Consider the following 17,966-nt stretch of genomic DNA (forward strand, 5'->3'; position numbering starts at 1 on the left):
ACATATGATGAGTAGTGCAAAGAGGCCACCAATCCCACCAAACATGAGGGACAAAGACTACTAAGTATGAAGAAAATGTTAAATTGTATGCATAAACGGAGCTTTTTTTTAGAGTAAACACAAAACGGTGTGAGAAGCAGAGCTTGTTAAAAGTACTTACTTACAGAACTTGGATCATAAACTGTTGCTACTACACATTTATAAAATTCACACCATGTCCTAAAGTTATATAACAACTTTATTGAGTGAAGTGTCATTGGTTCTTTTCTGTCACACGTCGGCATGAGTTTGACTCCGATTGTCCAGGAATATTTATCACATTCTACACATCCATCTAACACAAACCACATCACTGGAGCAACATTGAAATTCAAGAGGGAAACTTTGGCTACTGGTTTCCTTCTGACTGCAGACTTGTGTACAATAAAGATAAAGAACAATCAGGTGGCTGTTGATGCATTTAAATGTCAATACTGAGAAAGAAACAAGGAATTGCAAGGCCAGAAGATGTGTTGATCATGACCCCGGAGGTCAGGATCATGTAGGAATGCGGCTGCGGAGGTACTCCATCACTGCATCCGTTCCTTTGGCCACGATGGCTGCTCTGGGAGTGCGAAAAAGATTCCCCTCCAGACTGAGACACCTGAGGGACAACACAGGCTTCAATTTATCCAGTGTGAGGGCTTTTCACATTTTGATTTCACAATTATTGACTTTTTAAATCCAGTTTTTAAAATAAACAGATAAATTACTCGATCTTTTTGAAAAATAAAAACCAAATAAATCAAACCCTGACCACAACTATGAATTTTACATTAACAAGACAGATTATGCTTTCAGTAGGGCCTTGCAGCACTTAACAGCTGAATGACTTCATTCTACCGTTTTGTGGGTTTTACCAACTTAAGAACAAGTAAATGATGAAAAGTGGATAAACACTGGGGTCAGTTACATCACATGATCATACTATGACTCCTAGAATGCAGCACACATCGCAGGAAAAATACTGAGCTGCTCCAGGCTCATTTTCCTCTATGACATTAACTCTGGAGACAGTAGCTGGTGGTGTGCTGCAGAGAAGAAGTTCAGACACAAACACATGTTGGAGGACAGGACAGCGTGAAGACTTTGTTTCTTTGCTCAGGTGTGCTCCATACCTGAGGCTGGTACACAGGCCCAGTTCAGGGGGAATGTTCAGCAGGTCATTGTTTGACAGGTCCAGTGTTGACAGATGAACCAACTTTTTCAGACGACAAGGGTCCACCACACCCACCAGGTTGTTACCAAGCAACACCGACTCCAAGGAAACTATCTGATAGAGTACTTCAGGGAAGGACTTGAACCTGTGATCAGTACAAAGACTTTGAGTGTAAAAAAAACACTTTTACTGTTTTATTTAATGAACTGTATTAAATGAATTGTTCTTTTGTAATTTATTTGCAGCTTTGGCAATATTGTTGTTTGACATTCATGCCAATAAAGCTGAACTGAATAGTAATAGTGACAGTGTAGCTGACTGATTCACTATAGTTGCTTTCCATTCAGCTAGCTAGCGTGCTAGCCACTGGTTGTCGAGGTGGTGTCCAGCAAACGATGTGGGCTTTGTTGATCATTGGCAGACTTTCTGGGGAAGACCTGGTCTGATCCGGAGAGACGGCATCCATCCCACTTGGGAAGGAGCAGCTCTCATTTCTAGAAATCTGGCCAAGTTTATTAGTGGTCAAATCCATGACAACCCAGAGTTGAGACCAGGAGGCAGAGTCGCAGTTTAACACACTTCTCTGCCCTTCTTTTTCAGCAGTTACCCACCCAAAACCCTACGCAGAGTCTAACACACTTCTCTGCTCCTCCATTTCAGGAGTTACTTAGTGAAAATCCTATAGTGACGGTGTCTGCCCCCCGACCATCGAAATTATTTAAAAAGGTAAACAGAAGAGGAGCTGTGCATAAAAACCTCATAAAAATTAAAACCACAAGAGCAATAGTGCAAACTAATAGGAGAGTTAAATGTGGACTCTTAAACATCAGATCTCTCTCTTCTAAAGGTGTACTAGTAAATGAACTTATATCAGATTATGATATTGATTTATTTTGTCTTACTGAAACCTGGCTGGGTGATGGAGAATATGTTAGCCTAAATGAATCCACCCCTCCCAGTCATATTAATACTCACATTCCTCGAGGCACAGGCCGAGGAGGTGGAGTTGCAGCTATCTTCGACTCTAGCCTACTAATCAGCTCTAAACCTAAATCAAACTATAACTCATTTGAAAGTCTTGTTCTTAGTCTTTCGCACCCAAGTTGGAAATCACTGCAACCAATTCTCATCGTTATAGTGTACCGAGCACCTGGCCCGTATTCTGAATTCTTATCTGAATTTGCAGAGTTTTTGTCAACTGTCCTTAAAACGGACAAAGTTATTATTGTAGGGGATTTTAATATTCATGTGGATGTTGAGAATGACAGCTTTAGTACTGCGTTTATCTCTCTGTTAGATTCCATCGGCTTCTCTCAGAGTGTCATGAACCGACTCACTGTTTTAACCACACCCTCGACCTTGTTTTGGTGTATGGTATTGAAATTGAACATTTAGTGGTGTTCCCACAGAATCCCTCTTTATCCGACCACTGTTTGATAACTTTTGAGTTTGTATTGCTGAACTACTCGCCATTGGGCAAAAATTTCTATACAAGATGTCTGTCTGATAGTGCTGTAGCTAAATTTAAGGATGCGATTCCATCAGCTCTAAATACATTATCTAGTCACAAAGTAATGGAGGACTCCTATGCTAATTTCAGTCCCTCCCAAATCGATCATCTTGTTGATAGTGCTGCAGGCTCGCTGCGAATGACACTCAACTCTGTAGCCCCTCTAAAAAAGAAAATACTAAAACAAAGACGGTTAGCTCCATGGTATAATACTGAAACTCGCAAATTAAAGCAAATATCGCGGAAACTTGAGAGGAATTGGCGTTCCACCAAAGTGGAAAATTCTCGTTTAATTTGGCAAGATAGTCTTAAAACTTATAGGAAGGCCCTCCGTAATGCCAGAGCAGCGTACTACTCGTCATTAATAGAGGAAAATAGGAACAACCCCAGGTTTCTTTTCAGCACTGTAGCCAGGCTGACAGAGAGTCACAGCTCTATTGAGCCAAGTATTCCCATAGCTCTCAGTAGTTACGATTTCATGAGCTTCTTTAATGATAAAATTCTAGCTATTAGAGACAAAATTCACCAAGACCTGCCCTCAATTGGCACCGACTTATCTCTTAACTCAGGAACCTTAGAAACAGCTGTAGAACCAGATACATGTTTAGACTGTTTTGCTTCCCTCAATCTTTACCAACTAACTTCAATAATTTCTTCATCTAAACCATCAACCTGCCTCTTAGACCCCATCCCGACTAGGCTGCTTAAAGATGTTTTACCCTTAGTCAGCACCTATCTATACCTATCTATACTAGATATGATCAATCTATCTCTATCAACAGGCTATGTACCACAGTACTTTAAAGTAGCTGTAATTAAACCTCTTCTGAAAAAGCCCAAACTTGATCCGGATGTTTTAGCCAACTATAGACCTATATCTAACCTTCCATTTCTCTCTAAGGTTCTGGAGAAAGCAGTTGCTAAACAGCTGTGTGACTCTCTACTGAACAATAGTTTATTTGAGGATTTTCAGTCAGGATTTAGAGCTCATCATAGCACAGAGGCAGCACTGTTGAAAATTACTAACGACCTCCTTATTGCATCAGACAAAGGACTTGTCTCTGTAGTGGTTTTATTAGATCTAAGTGCTGCATTTGATACCATTGACCATCAGATCCTATTGCAGAGACTGGAATATTTCATTGGCATTAAAGGAACCGCTCTAAGCTGGTTTAAGTCCTATTTATCAGATCGATTTCAGTTTGTACATGTTAACGATGAGTCCTCCATGCACGCCAAAGTTACTCATGGAGTTCCTCAAGGATCTGTCCTTGGACCAATCCTCTTCACTTTATATATGCTTCCTTTAGGCAATATTATCAGGAAACATTCCATAAGCTTTCATTGTTATGCAGATGATACTCAGTTATATCTATCGATCAAGCCAGATGAAACTCATCAGTTAGCTAAACTTCAAATGTGCCTTCAGGATGTTAAAACCTGGAAGACCTGTAATTTTCTCATGTTAAACTCAGATAAAACTGAAGTTATTGCTCTGGGGCCTAAGCACCTCCGTGACGCATTATCTAAAGATATAGTTTCCCTGGATGGCATCGCCCTGGCCTCCAGCACCACTGTGAGGAATCTTGGAGTTATCTTTGATCAGGACATGTCGTTTAAGTCTCACATTAAGCAAATTTCAAGGACCGCCTTTTTTCACCTACGTAATATTGCGAAAATCAGGAACATCCTGTCTAAAAATGATGCAGAAAAACTAGTCCATGCATTTGTTACTTCTAGGCTGGATTACTGCAATTCCTTATTATCAGGCTGCTCGAAAAAGTCCATTAAGACTCTTCAGCTGATCCAGAATGCTGCAGCACGTGTTCTGACAGGAACCAGGAAAAGAGATCACATTTCTCCTGTTTTAGCTTCTTTGCATTGGCTTCCAGTAAAATCCAGAATAGAATTTAAAATCATTCTTCTTACCTACAAAGCTCTTAATGGTCAGGCACCATCTTATCTTAAAGAGCTCATAGTACCTTACTACCCCACCAGAGCACTGTGCTCCCAGAATGCAGGGTTACTTGTGGTTCCTAGAGTCTAGAGTAGACTAGGAGCGTTCAGCTATCAAGCTCCTGTCCTGTGGAACCAGGTTCCAGTTTGGGTTCAGGAGGCAGACACCATCTCCACATTTAAGAGTAGGCTTAAGACTTTCCTCTTTGATAAAGCTTATAGTTAGGGCTGGCTCAGGTGAGTCCTGAACCATCCCTTAGTTATGCTGCTATAGGCCTAGACTGCCGGGGGATTTCCCATGATGCACTGAGCTCCTCTCTCCTCTACTTTCTCTCCCTCTGTATGCAACCTCATCCCATTATTGCATGTTACTAACACAACTTCTCCCCTTTCTGGTAGTCTTGTGCTTTCTCGTCTCTCTCCTCTCTCCTCCTATCACTTCCTGCAGGTTTTCTGGCTCTGGAGCTGTGGAGTCTGGATCTGTGGCTGCGGGTCACCTGCTGCCCCCGTGTTCCTGCTCGACACCCTCTGCTGCAACGACTATTGTTGCTAGTCTTATTGTTATTATTGTTATTATAATCATTAACATTACGATGGTTACGATTAACACTATTAAAAATATCTGTACCATTTCTCATTTAGTCTATAGCAACATCACCTTTACTGTGTGTACCTCTGTGTGTATATTGTGTATGATGTTGTGTTTGGCGCTATATAAATAAAATTGAATTGAATAGCTCTCTCTCTCTCTCATTATTTGACAAAAACAAAAGGCTGATGCTGTGGGGGACCTGAAACAGCCCACTGATGCAAACTTCAGTAGCCAACATGCTGAACATGAAACGGTGAGTTACCTGTTGTAGCTGAGGATAATGGAGCACAGTTTAGTTAAGTTCTTCATTTCAGATGGTAAATCACTCAGCTGGTTATTCCTGAAAAAGCAGGACATAAATATAACATAAACTCATTTACTGGTTCTATATCAAAATGCCATCCATATCCTGTTCCTAAGCCCTTTTCAGACATGCAATCTGTAATGTTGCCTGCTTCATCTATCTAATAAAGCAGCGATTCCCAAAGTGTTCCCAAACTGAAATTTATCATGGCAGCTCATATTGTGACTCAGCTTTATTTACTTAAATATTTGGCTGGATATTCAAACTGCAGTGCAAACAGCAGACATGAATAAAAGCTCAAAATGTTGGGAGGCTGATGAATATTGAGGTGTCAGCATGTGTTGGCGTCTGTAGCTACCTGCCGTAAAAACGCTATCAACGCTACTGATCACAACAAAGCTCTGGCGACTAACGTTATGCTAGCCGAGATAACTCTGCCCCATGAGGACTGCACACTCCTTAAAGCGAACAAAAAGATTGCTGACCTTATGGAAGACAACTGACGACTTTCAGAGGAACTCAAAGAGAAAGATTTCCTGCTGACTGGCTTTATGGATGTGGCTTCAGTACAAGCCAAACAAATTGTTTCTCTTAGCGCAACTGCTAACATCCAACCGCTATGCAGCCCTGTCTGAAGACACTCCGGTCCATCCGCACTAATAATTGGTGACTCCATAATCCAGAAACATCCGTTTCTTTAACGCTACCACTCACTGCTTCCCCGGTGCCACCACGGCTGACATTTAAAAAAAACTCCAGGAACTAATGCCATCGCTCCCGTCCTCCATCACAAGAGTGATAGTCCATGTGGGAACAAATGACACAGCTCTTCAGCAGTCTGAGCTGACAAAATCAGATTTTAACCGTCTTTTTAAAGCAGTGTGTTTTTATCTCTGGTCCCATTCCCACAGTTGGTCGCAGTGCTGGCCGCTTCAGTAGACTCTTGGCCTCCACAACTGGCTCCAGTCCGCCTGCAGGGCTCATCGTGTGTGTTATGTCAATAACTTTAATATTTTCTGGCAAAGAATGTCTCTTTTTAAGACAGACGGACTTCACCCAAACAAACGGGGCTCAGAAATGTTAGCTGCTCACATACAGCATGTGGTGCGGTCCACACATGACTTACGTGAATGACTAATCATTCATGCAGCACACCTGGACACACCACCGCTCACTGAACAGATCTCTGCCTCACTGCCACAAACAACTGTCTCCACCTGCTGGCATGTAAAGCCGTCTGCTCCCAGCGCTGTTCCAAAGACTTCTATTCCTGTCATCATCACGCATAGACCAGTAAACTGAAATCACATCCTACACAGCAATCATAGTAATCTTATAAGGATTAGAACAACTGCACCAACTCCAGCACCTAGAACAAACTCATTTAAAATGGCTCTCTTCAATGTGAGAGACAGTCAAGTAAGACTTTTATCTTAAATGATTTTATCTTGTCTGCAAATCTAGATTTTATGTTTTTAACTGAATCCTGGTTGCAAATGAATGACTATAGCCAGCTAGCTGAACTGTGTCCACCTCAATATGATTGTTTTAGTCAACCGAGGGTCAGTGGTCGTGGTGGTGGGCTAGTGAGCGTGTATAGGAAATATTTAAAATGTCATCAAGTACGCTGTGATAAATTTAACTCCTTTGAAGTTCTCACTCTTACACTTGGAGGGCTGCAACCTAGCATATTTGTTATAATTTATCGCCCCCCAAAACCGCCTGGAGGATTTTTATCAGAACTTCCTGAATTTTTATCTACTCTGGTTTTAAATTATGACAGAATTGTTCTTTGTGGCGATTTTAATATTCATGTTGATGACCCTACCAATGTTAATGCAACTGACTTTTTAAATATGGCCACTTCTTTTAACTTCAAACAACATGTCAAAGGGCAAACCCATAACTGAACTCACTACTACACATAAACACAATCCCAGGTTTCTGTTTAAGACTGTGGATCAGCTGGTAAACCCAACCCCTCCTTGTGCCTCAGCTGGAAGTAATGATGACTGTGAATTGTTTTTATCTTATTTTACCAATAAGGTGGTGTCAATCAAACCTGGTTTAGATCCCTCCCTCCCACAAAATTTTAGACCAATTTCAAAACTGCCTTTTATTGCAAAGATTCTAGAAAGAATTGTGTCCAAACAGCTGCTCACTGTACTGGAAACTAAATTATTTGAAAAGTTTCAGTCTGGTTTCAGGAAGTACCACAGCACTGAGACTGCCCTGCTTAAAGTCACCAATGACCTTTTAATGTCTGCTGATGAAGGCATGTGCTCAGTCCTGGTAATCCTGGACCTTAGCGCTGCTTTTGACACCATTGATCACAACATCATGTTAGACAGACAGAGGCACTGGGTGGGGATCTCTGTTACGGCCCTAGAATGGTTTTCATCCTACCTGTCAAATAGGAAGTTTTGCGTGTCTGTAAACAACTATGTCTCTTCGTTATGTCCAGTTAAATATGGTGTGCCTCAGGGGTCGGTCTTAGGACCCATTTTGTTTTCCTTGTATCTGCTTCCCCTTGGACATATTATCCATAAACATGGTATTTATTTTCAGTTCACTTACCGACTGCCTTTGTGAAGTTAAAAAATGGATGTCAAATCATTTCCTCCAGCTGAACTCAGACAAAACAGAAATCCTGGTCATCGGGTCCTAGCAGATGGCAAAACAAATACTGCCATCTGCTGGTTCCCTAGTAAATCACATTAAGCCTGTGGCAAAGAACCTTGGTGTTTGGTTTGATAGTAATTTAAATTTCGAGCAGCACACCACAAAGCTTGTTCAATCATGTTTTTATCAACTTAGAATTATAGCAAAAATTCGATCTATGTTAACTTCTAAGGACACCGAGACCATTTTACACGCCTTCATCTCATCACGCCTGGATTATTGCAACAGCCTTTTCACCTGTTTAACCCAAAAATCTATTGATGGACTCCAGACTGTCCAGAATTCAGCTGCCAGGCTTTTAACCAGAACAAAGAAATATGACCAAATTACTCCTATTTTAGCTTCATTACACTGGCTCCCAGTATGTTTTAGAATTGACTTTAAAATTCTATTGATCACTTTTAAAGCTCTTCATGGCCTCTCGCCTTGTTATATTTCTGACCTTTTAGTCTCATACACACCAGCACGTACCTTGAGATCCTCGGGCAGAGGTCTGTTGCCTGTTCTAGAGTCTCGACTGAAAACTAAAGGGGACAGAGCGTTTGCTGTCAGGGCCCTGAGGCTCTGGAACAGCCTGCCCGAGGAAATCAGGTCAGCTGAGTCAGTGAACTATTTTAAGTCCCTTCTTAAAACATACTTTTATAGGAGAGCCTTTCCCTATCTTATTTGACTTTATTTTATAGTCTTTTCAATGTTTTCGTGCTTTCATCTTGTATTGTTTTTGTAGTATTGTCTTTCGGGTATTATTTTCTTTACACTTGTTAAAGCACTTTGTAACTTGTTTTAGAAAAGTGCTCTACAAATAATGATTATTATTATTATATTATTTTGTTACCTTGGACTCTGAAAAAGTGGCATTGCTATTTTAGTTTTTTACTGTTTTCTGAAATTTTTAAGAAAATTTGATGAAGTGAGGAATTAACTGGCAAATGAATTCATAAAATAAACTTTAGTTGCAGCCTTACATGTTAATACAGTGTAAGCAGAACTTTGTACAGTGCCCCTAACACGGGCCAAAGGTGCCCTTGAGCAAGACCCTGAAACCCTAACTGCCCACTGCTCCTTATAAGGATGGGGGAGATCTTATCTGGTTATCTGTGTGTTGATCTGTGCCCGTGTGTGTACCTGAGGTCGATGTGTGTCAGCTGCAGGAACTTGCAGATGTCAGGAGAACAGCAGATCAGTCTGTTGAAACCCAGATTGATATCTGACACTGAGGATTGGAAGTCCACCAGTCTGCGCACACAGCACACTTAGGTTTAGCCTTTTGTAGTGATACAATGTTTGATCTTTGTCACATAGTGATGAATACAGCACCAACAGGTGCTGAGTGTGGGTGTGTTGTGTGTATACCTGGGAGGTATGGAGGTCAGCTGGTTCTTGCTGAAGTTAACAGTGGTAACACCTTGATCTACTGCAGCATCAAACACCTCATCTGGAATACTACCTGCCTGCATCTCGCTAAACACAAAACACACAAAGTTACCCTCTAGTTACTCTAACTTGTAGAGTAACTAACAATGTTTAGTCTCTTAAGCCTATCAGTCCTGATAATATTGTACTCAGCAAGGTAATTACGGAGTTCTGTAATCTAAATTACAGTGACAATAACAAAAAAGATCGATGATCACAAACACACAGGTTAGAAACAAACTAACAGTTCAGTATGGACAACGAAAGTGATATTTCCGCCGCAGTAAGTTAAGTTTGGCGGTATGGCTCTGTTCTGGGATCTTCTACGTGGCTCTGTGAAAAGCCACGAGGCGGGAAGAGCACCTCCATGTGCTTGCATGGAAAGCCCGAGGCAGAGGGCAGCAGTAAAGACCCCCCAGGATACAGAACAGAGCGGGCATTAATAACAGAATGACATGATTAATCAGATAAAGCCTGAAAGGTGGAGTTGGAGTGGTGGTGGGTTATAAGCTGTTTGCAAATGGGCAGGCAGGCTATTGCAGCTTAAATAAGGCGCCTAGTATAGAATTTGCCTGTGAATGCTAAGCGAGGAATCAGCTGAGCTGTCAGCTGATGTGGCTGGCTTAAGATGGCTGCCATCAGCTGATGTGCTGGGACTGTGAGCCGTGTTTGACTTCACTGATTTTATGCATTCTCCAAACCACTTTATTTGGAGGTCAAACTGGAAGTGAGAACACCTGAAATGTTGCTAATAATTCTTATGTTAACATAGCGATTACACAACAAGTACAAATACTATGATTATATAACGTCCAAGTACATAACTGACATCTTATCACCATGCTCTGACAAAGGTGTTGAAACACACCAGCATATTTGCCGGCCTACTGGTTGAAAATAAATGTATTTGAAGGATTAATACAAGGGGATTGTTTTTCTGTTTGTGAAGAAAGTGTCACCTTTTTGTTGAATTGTTTTTTTTTTTAGAAATGCAGACAAGTGTGTATCACTAACCTGTACATCAATAACTTGAGAGTTTTAATGTTGTGGACATTGACCCTGGTCTGGCTGGGTAAAGTCATAGCTGTATGTCCTTCATCTGGTCTCTCAGGCTCCTCTGTAAACCACACACACGGTTATTAATATTGACAGGTTAGCACTTAGCATTAACACATTACAGACTAACAACCACTGAACAATTTTGTTACAAGGATTTAATCAAGGAACAACCAACAAAAATTAAACTGCTGGAACTTTGAGCAGTGCCTGTGAGCAGTTGTGGTCGAGTGTTCGCGGACACCTGATGTTCATTCAGTCTCTTGTCCAGGCTCCTTGCTGTTTCACTGATCTAATGTTCCAAGGAATGTGATAAGAGTTCTGGATACTGTATTCTAAATGGTGCCCCATTTCCAAGAAAGCTGCTCACTAGATTCATACAGCAAAATGGGCTTTCAGGCTCCTACCTTTTTGGGCCATAGAGGATGCCCACTTGAGTCCTTCTCTGGCTGAACTGGTTGACACATGAATGGCACAAGCTTTCATCTTAATTTTTACTAGATACAGTGTATGAAATTATAATGATGGAAAGAGTGATTCTGAGTTGTTTGTGATGGTAAGCAAAATGTAATTAGCACTTTTTTCCATAATTCTCTCATGTGACCTGCAATTCTGATCGAAGCCATCCATCCATCGTCAACCACTTATCCTGCGTACAGGGTCGCGGGGGGCTGGAGCCAATCCCAGCTGACATTGGGCGAAAGGCGGGGTACACCCTAGACAGGTCGCCAGTCCATCGCAGGGCCACACATAGACAGACAACCACTCACACTCACATCCACACCTAAGGACAATTTAGGGTCACCAATTAACCTAGCCTGCATGTCTTTGGATGGTGGGAGGAAGCCGGAGTACCCGGAGAGAACCCACGCAGACACGGGGAGAACATGGAAACTCCACACAGAAATGCCAGGACAACTGGTTTGAACCCACAACCACTGCACCACTGCGCCGCCTGATCGAAGCCACTATGCCAAAATCCCTTTACACTGCAGTGCAGTAGCTGATCCCCACAGTTGTCGTCTGTTGTGTCTTACACAACTCCAGTCTTACTTCTGTATACTAGCAAGGTGCTGAATGGTTTGTGGTAAGTGCAGACTGTCTGTGACTCTGGTTAGTTGTTCTGACAGTTTGGCTGCATAAGAGTCCCACTGGGATGCCACAAGCAGTCTTTGTTGATTTAACAGTGTGTCCTGGTCAGAAGTCTCCTCATCCATTCCTTGTACATGTTGGCACTGACTGTGATGGCCACTCTAGAACCTTCACTTTTCTGCCGTAACCACTGGAGGGTCAACTTGGCCTTGTGCACTGGGTCATTTTAATGCTGGATAGGCCAAGAGCGTCCCATGCCAGCTTTCGTGCAGCTGAATGCAAATGGTCTGCCTGTATTTTGTGATAACATGCTGCATTCATCTTGCCATCAATTTTCACAAGATCCCCTGTGCCTTTATAGCTCACACACCCCCAAAACATCAGTGAGCCACCACCATGCTTCACAGAGAGGATGGTATTCTGTTCACCATAGACCTTGTTGACCCCTCTCCAAACAAAGCTCCATTTTGGTCTCGTCAGTCCAAATTACAGCACTGCACCGGTTTTTAATGGAACTATTTCAGCGCTTCAAGACAGTGGATAAAAAAGTTTGAAGTCAGCACCAGAACAGAACCGTACCTTTAATTCTTCCTCTTAAATATTTCAGAAGCTCATTGGTTCCCTTCTGTGATGAGGACAACAAAACAGGGGTGTAAACAGTTAGATTATTAATATAAATGTTGTAGTGAACCAGTATGTGAACAAAATTAGAAATTCCATATAATATTCCATAATATAGAACCATCTCTAAACATATCAACTCAACAGTTGGAATTTCTAGTTTCACATTTCTACTAAAATGCAGTGTACGACTGTATTTATGCAATTCATGACAAAAAGCAAAACATTTTAAAGCTGTTAAACAATAACTTTTCTTATAATTGACAGCTGTTTGAAGGAACATTTCCTTGAGGACCTGTCTTTACTGGCAAATGTGTTCCAACAGGGGCTGAAAAGTCTTTACATGGAGGTTACCGTGACACAGTCAACTGTCTAGTCTATAGCACTCATCTCTCCCAGGCACTGACCTGGACCAGATAAATTTCAGTTACCTGGAGCTCACTATACTACTTTCTTTAAGCCCAAGCGGATTTCCCCCCAGTTTTTCTATTACTTACACAATCTATTGTGCTTTATATTTGTACTTACTTTGTACTTGTAGATCAATTTGTTTTCAATTTACCATTAACATCTAGATAAGATTTAGAAACTTTTAAGTGAAGTAAAACAACTGTGTTTAGCAGTGTAATATAGCTAATTCTGTGATTTCAGATTTCAGTATTTGTACAGGCTGTACTACAACTGCATCGTTCTTTCTTCAGCCTGTTTTAGTGTGCATGCTCTGTGTTTGTGTCCTGAGTGTGTCACCTACAGTGAGCAGATCCCTTCTGATTCCTCGCAGAGGGTTTCCCTCCAACAGTAACACCTTCAGATCAGGCAGCAGGCTGAGCGATGCTGGAAGACTGACAGAGATCCATTACATGAAAATACCTGAAACTCAGGTGATTAAAGTGTACTGAGAGTATGTACTGGTTCATATTTTCTTTCTTCTCTATTTGCATTTGCTCCAAACATTTGATGTGGAAGAATCAACAGTGTTAACTATGAGGCTTACACCAACACAGTGCATGTGCATGTCCCAACACAGTGAAATAACTGAATGTGATCACATAACATAATAATAAAATATACAACATAAAAATATAAAAAATACAAAATAATAACCATAAAATACAAAGTGTACATAAATGTGTCCCAGTGGCTAATTCTAGACTCCACCTGGGGAAAGAATGAAAGTGTGAACTGGTGTAAAGATAGTGGCTATATTTGTTAGTGGACGGATGTTTCAGTCATGTGTTGAGTTTGGCTCATGGTACAAACAGTTCACTGCTATAGGAGGACATGGAGTCATGATGCAAGTAACCTACGTGGTAATGTCATTGTTGGTGAGGTCGAGTCTTGTGAGTGTGCTCAGAAAGGATATCTGTTCAGGGATGGTTTTGATTTTGTTGTCGCGGAGCTCTAGAAGAGACAAGGTTGTCAGGACGGCCAGCTGCTCTGTCTCCAACTGCTCAATCTGGTTGTTACCTACATACAGCTCCTACACACACACACACACACACACACACACACACACACACTTCCTGTGGCCATAATATATAAACAACATTTAAGGCAATGTAGATTAGACAATTTTAGACATTCCCTGACTTAAAATAGCGATGCAAATTTCTTGTCTGGCAATGTTAATGATCAATAATTTAGTTATCATGACAAGCTTGTAAAATACAAAATGCATACATATTTTCAAGTAAATTGGGGAATCAAATGAAATAACCAGAAGAAAATAATTTCAATCAACTCACTTTCTCAGTGTAATTAGACATTACCCATAATGCTCCTGCTCTGCCTGCTCTTATGCAACACATTGCCAAACTAACTTCTATACTTCTTAAACGTTAAGAATCTGTTTTGTTTGCTGCTGACACTACACCTTGGGCTTGGACTGTATCTATCTTTTCATACCTTTCTGACATTTCACTGGGGTATTTGTGTAAAAAAATAAAGACAAAAACAATATAAAAACTGAGCTTCTTGTGATAGAAGTCAGCACATATGGCTATGTCCAGGAAAAGTAAAGGGGTTTATCACTAGGCCTGTCACAATAATTTAATTATCGCCTTTATCATAAGATACACTGTATGGACGTGACCACAATCATTTTTGCTAACCTCGGTACTGCCCATTGTGTTTACCTGCGTGCTTGTTTACATGAGAATAAATGTTTCAGCCAGTCGCGCTAACCATGGTAGTACAAAAATTAAGGGCAAATTACCAAATCAGCAAAATCTGAGCAAGTCAGGAAAATCAGGCAGGCAAAACACTCTGCTTCTTAATTGCTCCCTGTGGGGTATGAAGCCGGTCACAGAGGTGCAGGTTGTTCTGGTTGTGTGGTTTTATTTATTTAGGATATTTGAATTTTTTTTACATTTAAATTGAAATGTTGTGATTATTCTTAAGGAAAAAAGTTGCTCTCTGAAACTGTGTACTTGCGTTACTAAGCATTATATTATCATTATATAAGTGGAAAAAAATAGTATAAAAATGACAATATTGTTTATCACAATAAATTCTGGGATTCGTCCAAATAGTTGCTATTGTAACTGGCCTAGTTATCGTATTTTAGGCAGTTTCACAAGGCAAGGTTGAGGGCATACACTACAAAACATCACCTCAATACATCTTCTCTGTATCAGCTAAACTGAAAGAGGTATTGAAAGTCACACTGTCTGGATTTCTAAATACCTTGGTATGCCATAATACCATGATACTGCCCAAGCCTACCTCAGACAACAGCACTCCTAAGCTGTTGTACCTGTTCAATTAAAAACAACACACAGAAAGCTCAATAAATCTGACTGTCATAAATGTAATGCTATCAGCAATGTTCACACCACAAATCATCTTTAGGCTTCATTCAGACCAAATCAGACACTGCAGGAAAAGAACACAGCGACAGAAAAGTTGATCCTCTCCCAGTTATGTCCTCGCTTGGTTTATTAAATGAACCCAGCTTCGATCTGTGTCGGAGTTGCAGTCTGCTGAAAAACTGAGATACCAAGAGTTATCCTTTGATTTGTTTGAGAGAGACAGACGGTGATGGTTGAGCGACCTAGAGAGTGAATGAGGAGAGAGAGCGCACTGAGAAAGCTGGTGAATCAGAGAATTAAAAGTTATTTTTGGATTATTTCAAAGTTGTTATGTTCTAAAGCACAAATATACACGCCCATAACGCCGCACAGTCCTGTGGCTAATCGCCACAGTGCCTGATTTGGTCTCAACAAAGACTTAGACACGGAGAAACTCTCATGTTGCTATGGTTACCTTAAGCACAGGTGCAGGGAGCTTTGGGAGGAGGCAGAGCTTGTTGTGTCTGAGGTAGAGCTGCTCCAGAGCAAGCATCTCTGATAGGCTGGCAGGAATTTCAGTCAGCTGGTTATTGCTGCAGTCCAGCAGCTTAACATCTAGAGAATCAAGTCCGAACTCAGTCCAACACATACTCTTACAGATACTCCTACTGCAGAAGTGTTTCAGGGACTTACTATGCTTGTTGAACAGCGTCTGAAACCCACTTCCCCCACGCCTTTCTAAAGTTAGAACTGTAACTTTATGCAGTCATTAGCCAGGTGTGTGGAGAGTTAAAATAGGTGGAGTTTGGACTTCTCTCTTGCACGCTTTTTAAAAAAATGTTCACACAACTACTACAGTCACTTCCTCTGTTGAGACGACGTGACTTGTTGGACAAAGATCAGGGAGGCAGTGAGATACAGCTAGGAGGAGGCCGCATTCCAGGGTGGCCATTTGCTGCATTACATGTGGTCATGTCGCTCTGCCGCTTGTTACATAGCAGCAGGGTCGGGGAAATCCAGTTACAGTTAGGGATGCACCCAAATGAAAAATTCTTGGCCGAAGCCGAATATAATGAAAAAATTTGCAGAATACCGAACAAGTACATTCACATGTTTTCCATTTCCATTTTTACCAATTTTTTTTTTTTTTTACCATTGCATAAATTAAACAGTCAAAATGTGCCTTTTACTCTGTTTCCAACAGGATTTGGAGAGACTATGGTGGGTGGGTCCGAGGCCCGAGAGGTAACGTAAATTCTCCATTTGTGTCCATTTATTTTTAATGGACACATGTGATGTGTTTTATACTTTCTGTGAATATAATCCAATGAATCTTATTTCCATCCTGTATAGACGCCTTATTTTAAAAACCGGATGTTGTCACATGTGTATCCTCGCGCTAAATTCATCAAGTCCGACCCAATTTGATAAATAATGATGTTTGTGGTTCTCGTATGGTGTAACATGAACTTCACAGCCTCTCTTCAGGTAGGACTCTCATACTGCAACACTTGTCTTTGTAAAGAGAGAAATTGACAGGATAAAGTCCCTAACCTGCCTGTCAGCTCGCACTCTTCCATTTCAGTGGATTTACCATAAAGGCTTGAATACGTGTGCACTCCAAATATATGTGCGGCTAGCTTAATCGCCTTCTCAGAAACGAGTGACAGAAACACTTAGTGGTTCAGACCCTTTGTTGCCTTTTCTAAGAAGTCAGCCACAGATGGGTGGATGTGCTAGGAGACAATTCAGCAGAACAGTGTCTGCAAACGGCCATTTTTGCATCTTTCTCGAACACTTTAAAAACCTTCCACACTGCCATGTCAACATAACTGTCCGGTAAAATTTAATCGATCTTCTGATTTATTAGGCAGAACACTGAAAGTGCTGTTTTTGCTATTTTCGGCCGATTAATTTTGGTGGCCGAACATTTGGTGCATCCCTAGTTACAGTAAATAGCTGTATTGAAATGGCATGTAAGGCACCCCCTTACCAGTTGGATTTTGGAGTGCACCCACTTAGAACAGGTAGAAGTGGTCAGATTACGCATGGTACCAAATTACAGCTGCAGCTAACGATGATTTTAGTACTCGAAGCTTCTACAGATTATTTCATCGATTCATTGATGCATCGTTTAAGTACTTTTGCTTGCCCGAGTTTGAGCCCTACATGACAAATCACAGCCCTCAGAAAAGAATGGAGCCAATCTGTCAATACAGGGCGCTCTGGCAAAACAACACATGATCATCTGGCAGAGAAGCTGAACCTGGCTAAACTATTATTGCATGGCAACATTATCCTGCAATGCACCACCTTGGCCAATTACATACATGCAAGCATGCATTCCTGATGGATTACTTTGTAACGTGAAAAATTAATGTTTTTACCATTTACCTTGTGATCATTATTAAGAAAGATAAGATTAGCATTTCACACATTCCACATAGAGCTCGCTATGTGTTTGTTGGTCACATGTTTTCCTGAATATTCACATACCCTAAATTGTCAAATAAACACAAAAAATAGAGGAGGATAAAAATATTCACCATATATATGGGCTGCTGCGGCTCAAGAGGTGGAAGCTGTGCCATCGCTGTGTGAGTGTTGCTTTCCGTTTCTGATGAGCAGTTGGCACCTTAGCCTCTGCATCAGTGTATCAATGTGTGTGAATAGATGAATGTGACGCAGTGTAAAAGTGCTTTGAGTGGCCGGAAGACTCAAAAGGCGCTATACAAGTACTAACCATTTATCAT

At 41.1% G+C, this 17,966-nt stretch overlaps 1 protein-coding gene across 1 annotated transcript in view; it reads right to left on the bottom strand.

Annotated features, from left to right (window-relative positions):
• Positions 1-220: 220 nt before the first annotated feature.
• Positions 221-17,966, bottom strand: part of LOC119918991 (leucine-rich repeat-containing protein 40-like) — a gene marked incomplete at its 5' end in the record, with an annotated part of 28,263 nt that continues 10,517 nt past the window's right edge. Inside the window, 10 exon segments of the mRNA XM_038739563.1 lie at positions 221-643; positions 1,158-1,343; positions 5,519-5,596; positions 9,368-9,478; positions 9,596-9,703; positions 10,670-10,772; positions 12,383-12,428; positions 13,176-13,266; positions 13,732-13,904; positions 15,689-15,828. Coding sequence (XP_038595491.1) covers positions 538-643; positions 1,158-1,343; positions 5,519-5,596; positions 9,368-9,478; positions 9,596-9,703; positions 10,670-10,772; positions 12,383-12,428; positions 13,176-13,266; positions 13,732-13,904; positions 15,689-15,828 — 1,142 coding nt within the window.

The sequence above is a fragment of the Micropterus salmoides genome, unplaced genomic scaffold (assembly GCF_014851395.1).
Source record: "Micropterus salmoides isolate LMB-PRFRI ecotype aquatic unplaced genomic scaffold, ASM1485139v1 Ms_hic_scaffold_2517, whole genome shotgun sequence".
Classification (NCBI taxonomy): domain Eukaryota; kingdom Metazoa; phylum Chordata; class Actinopteri; order Centrarchiformes; family Centrarchidae; genus Micropterus; species Micropterus salmoides.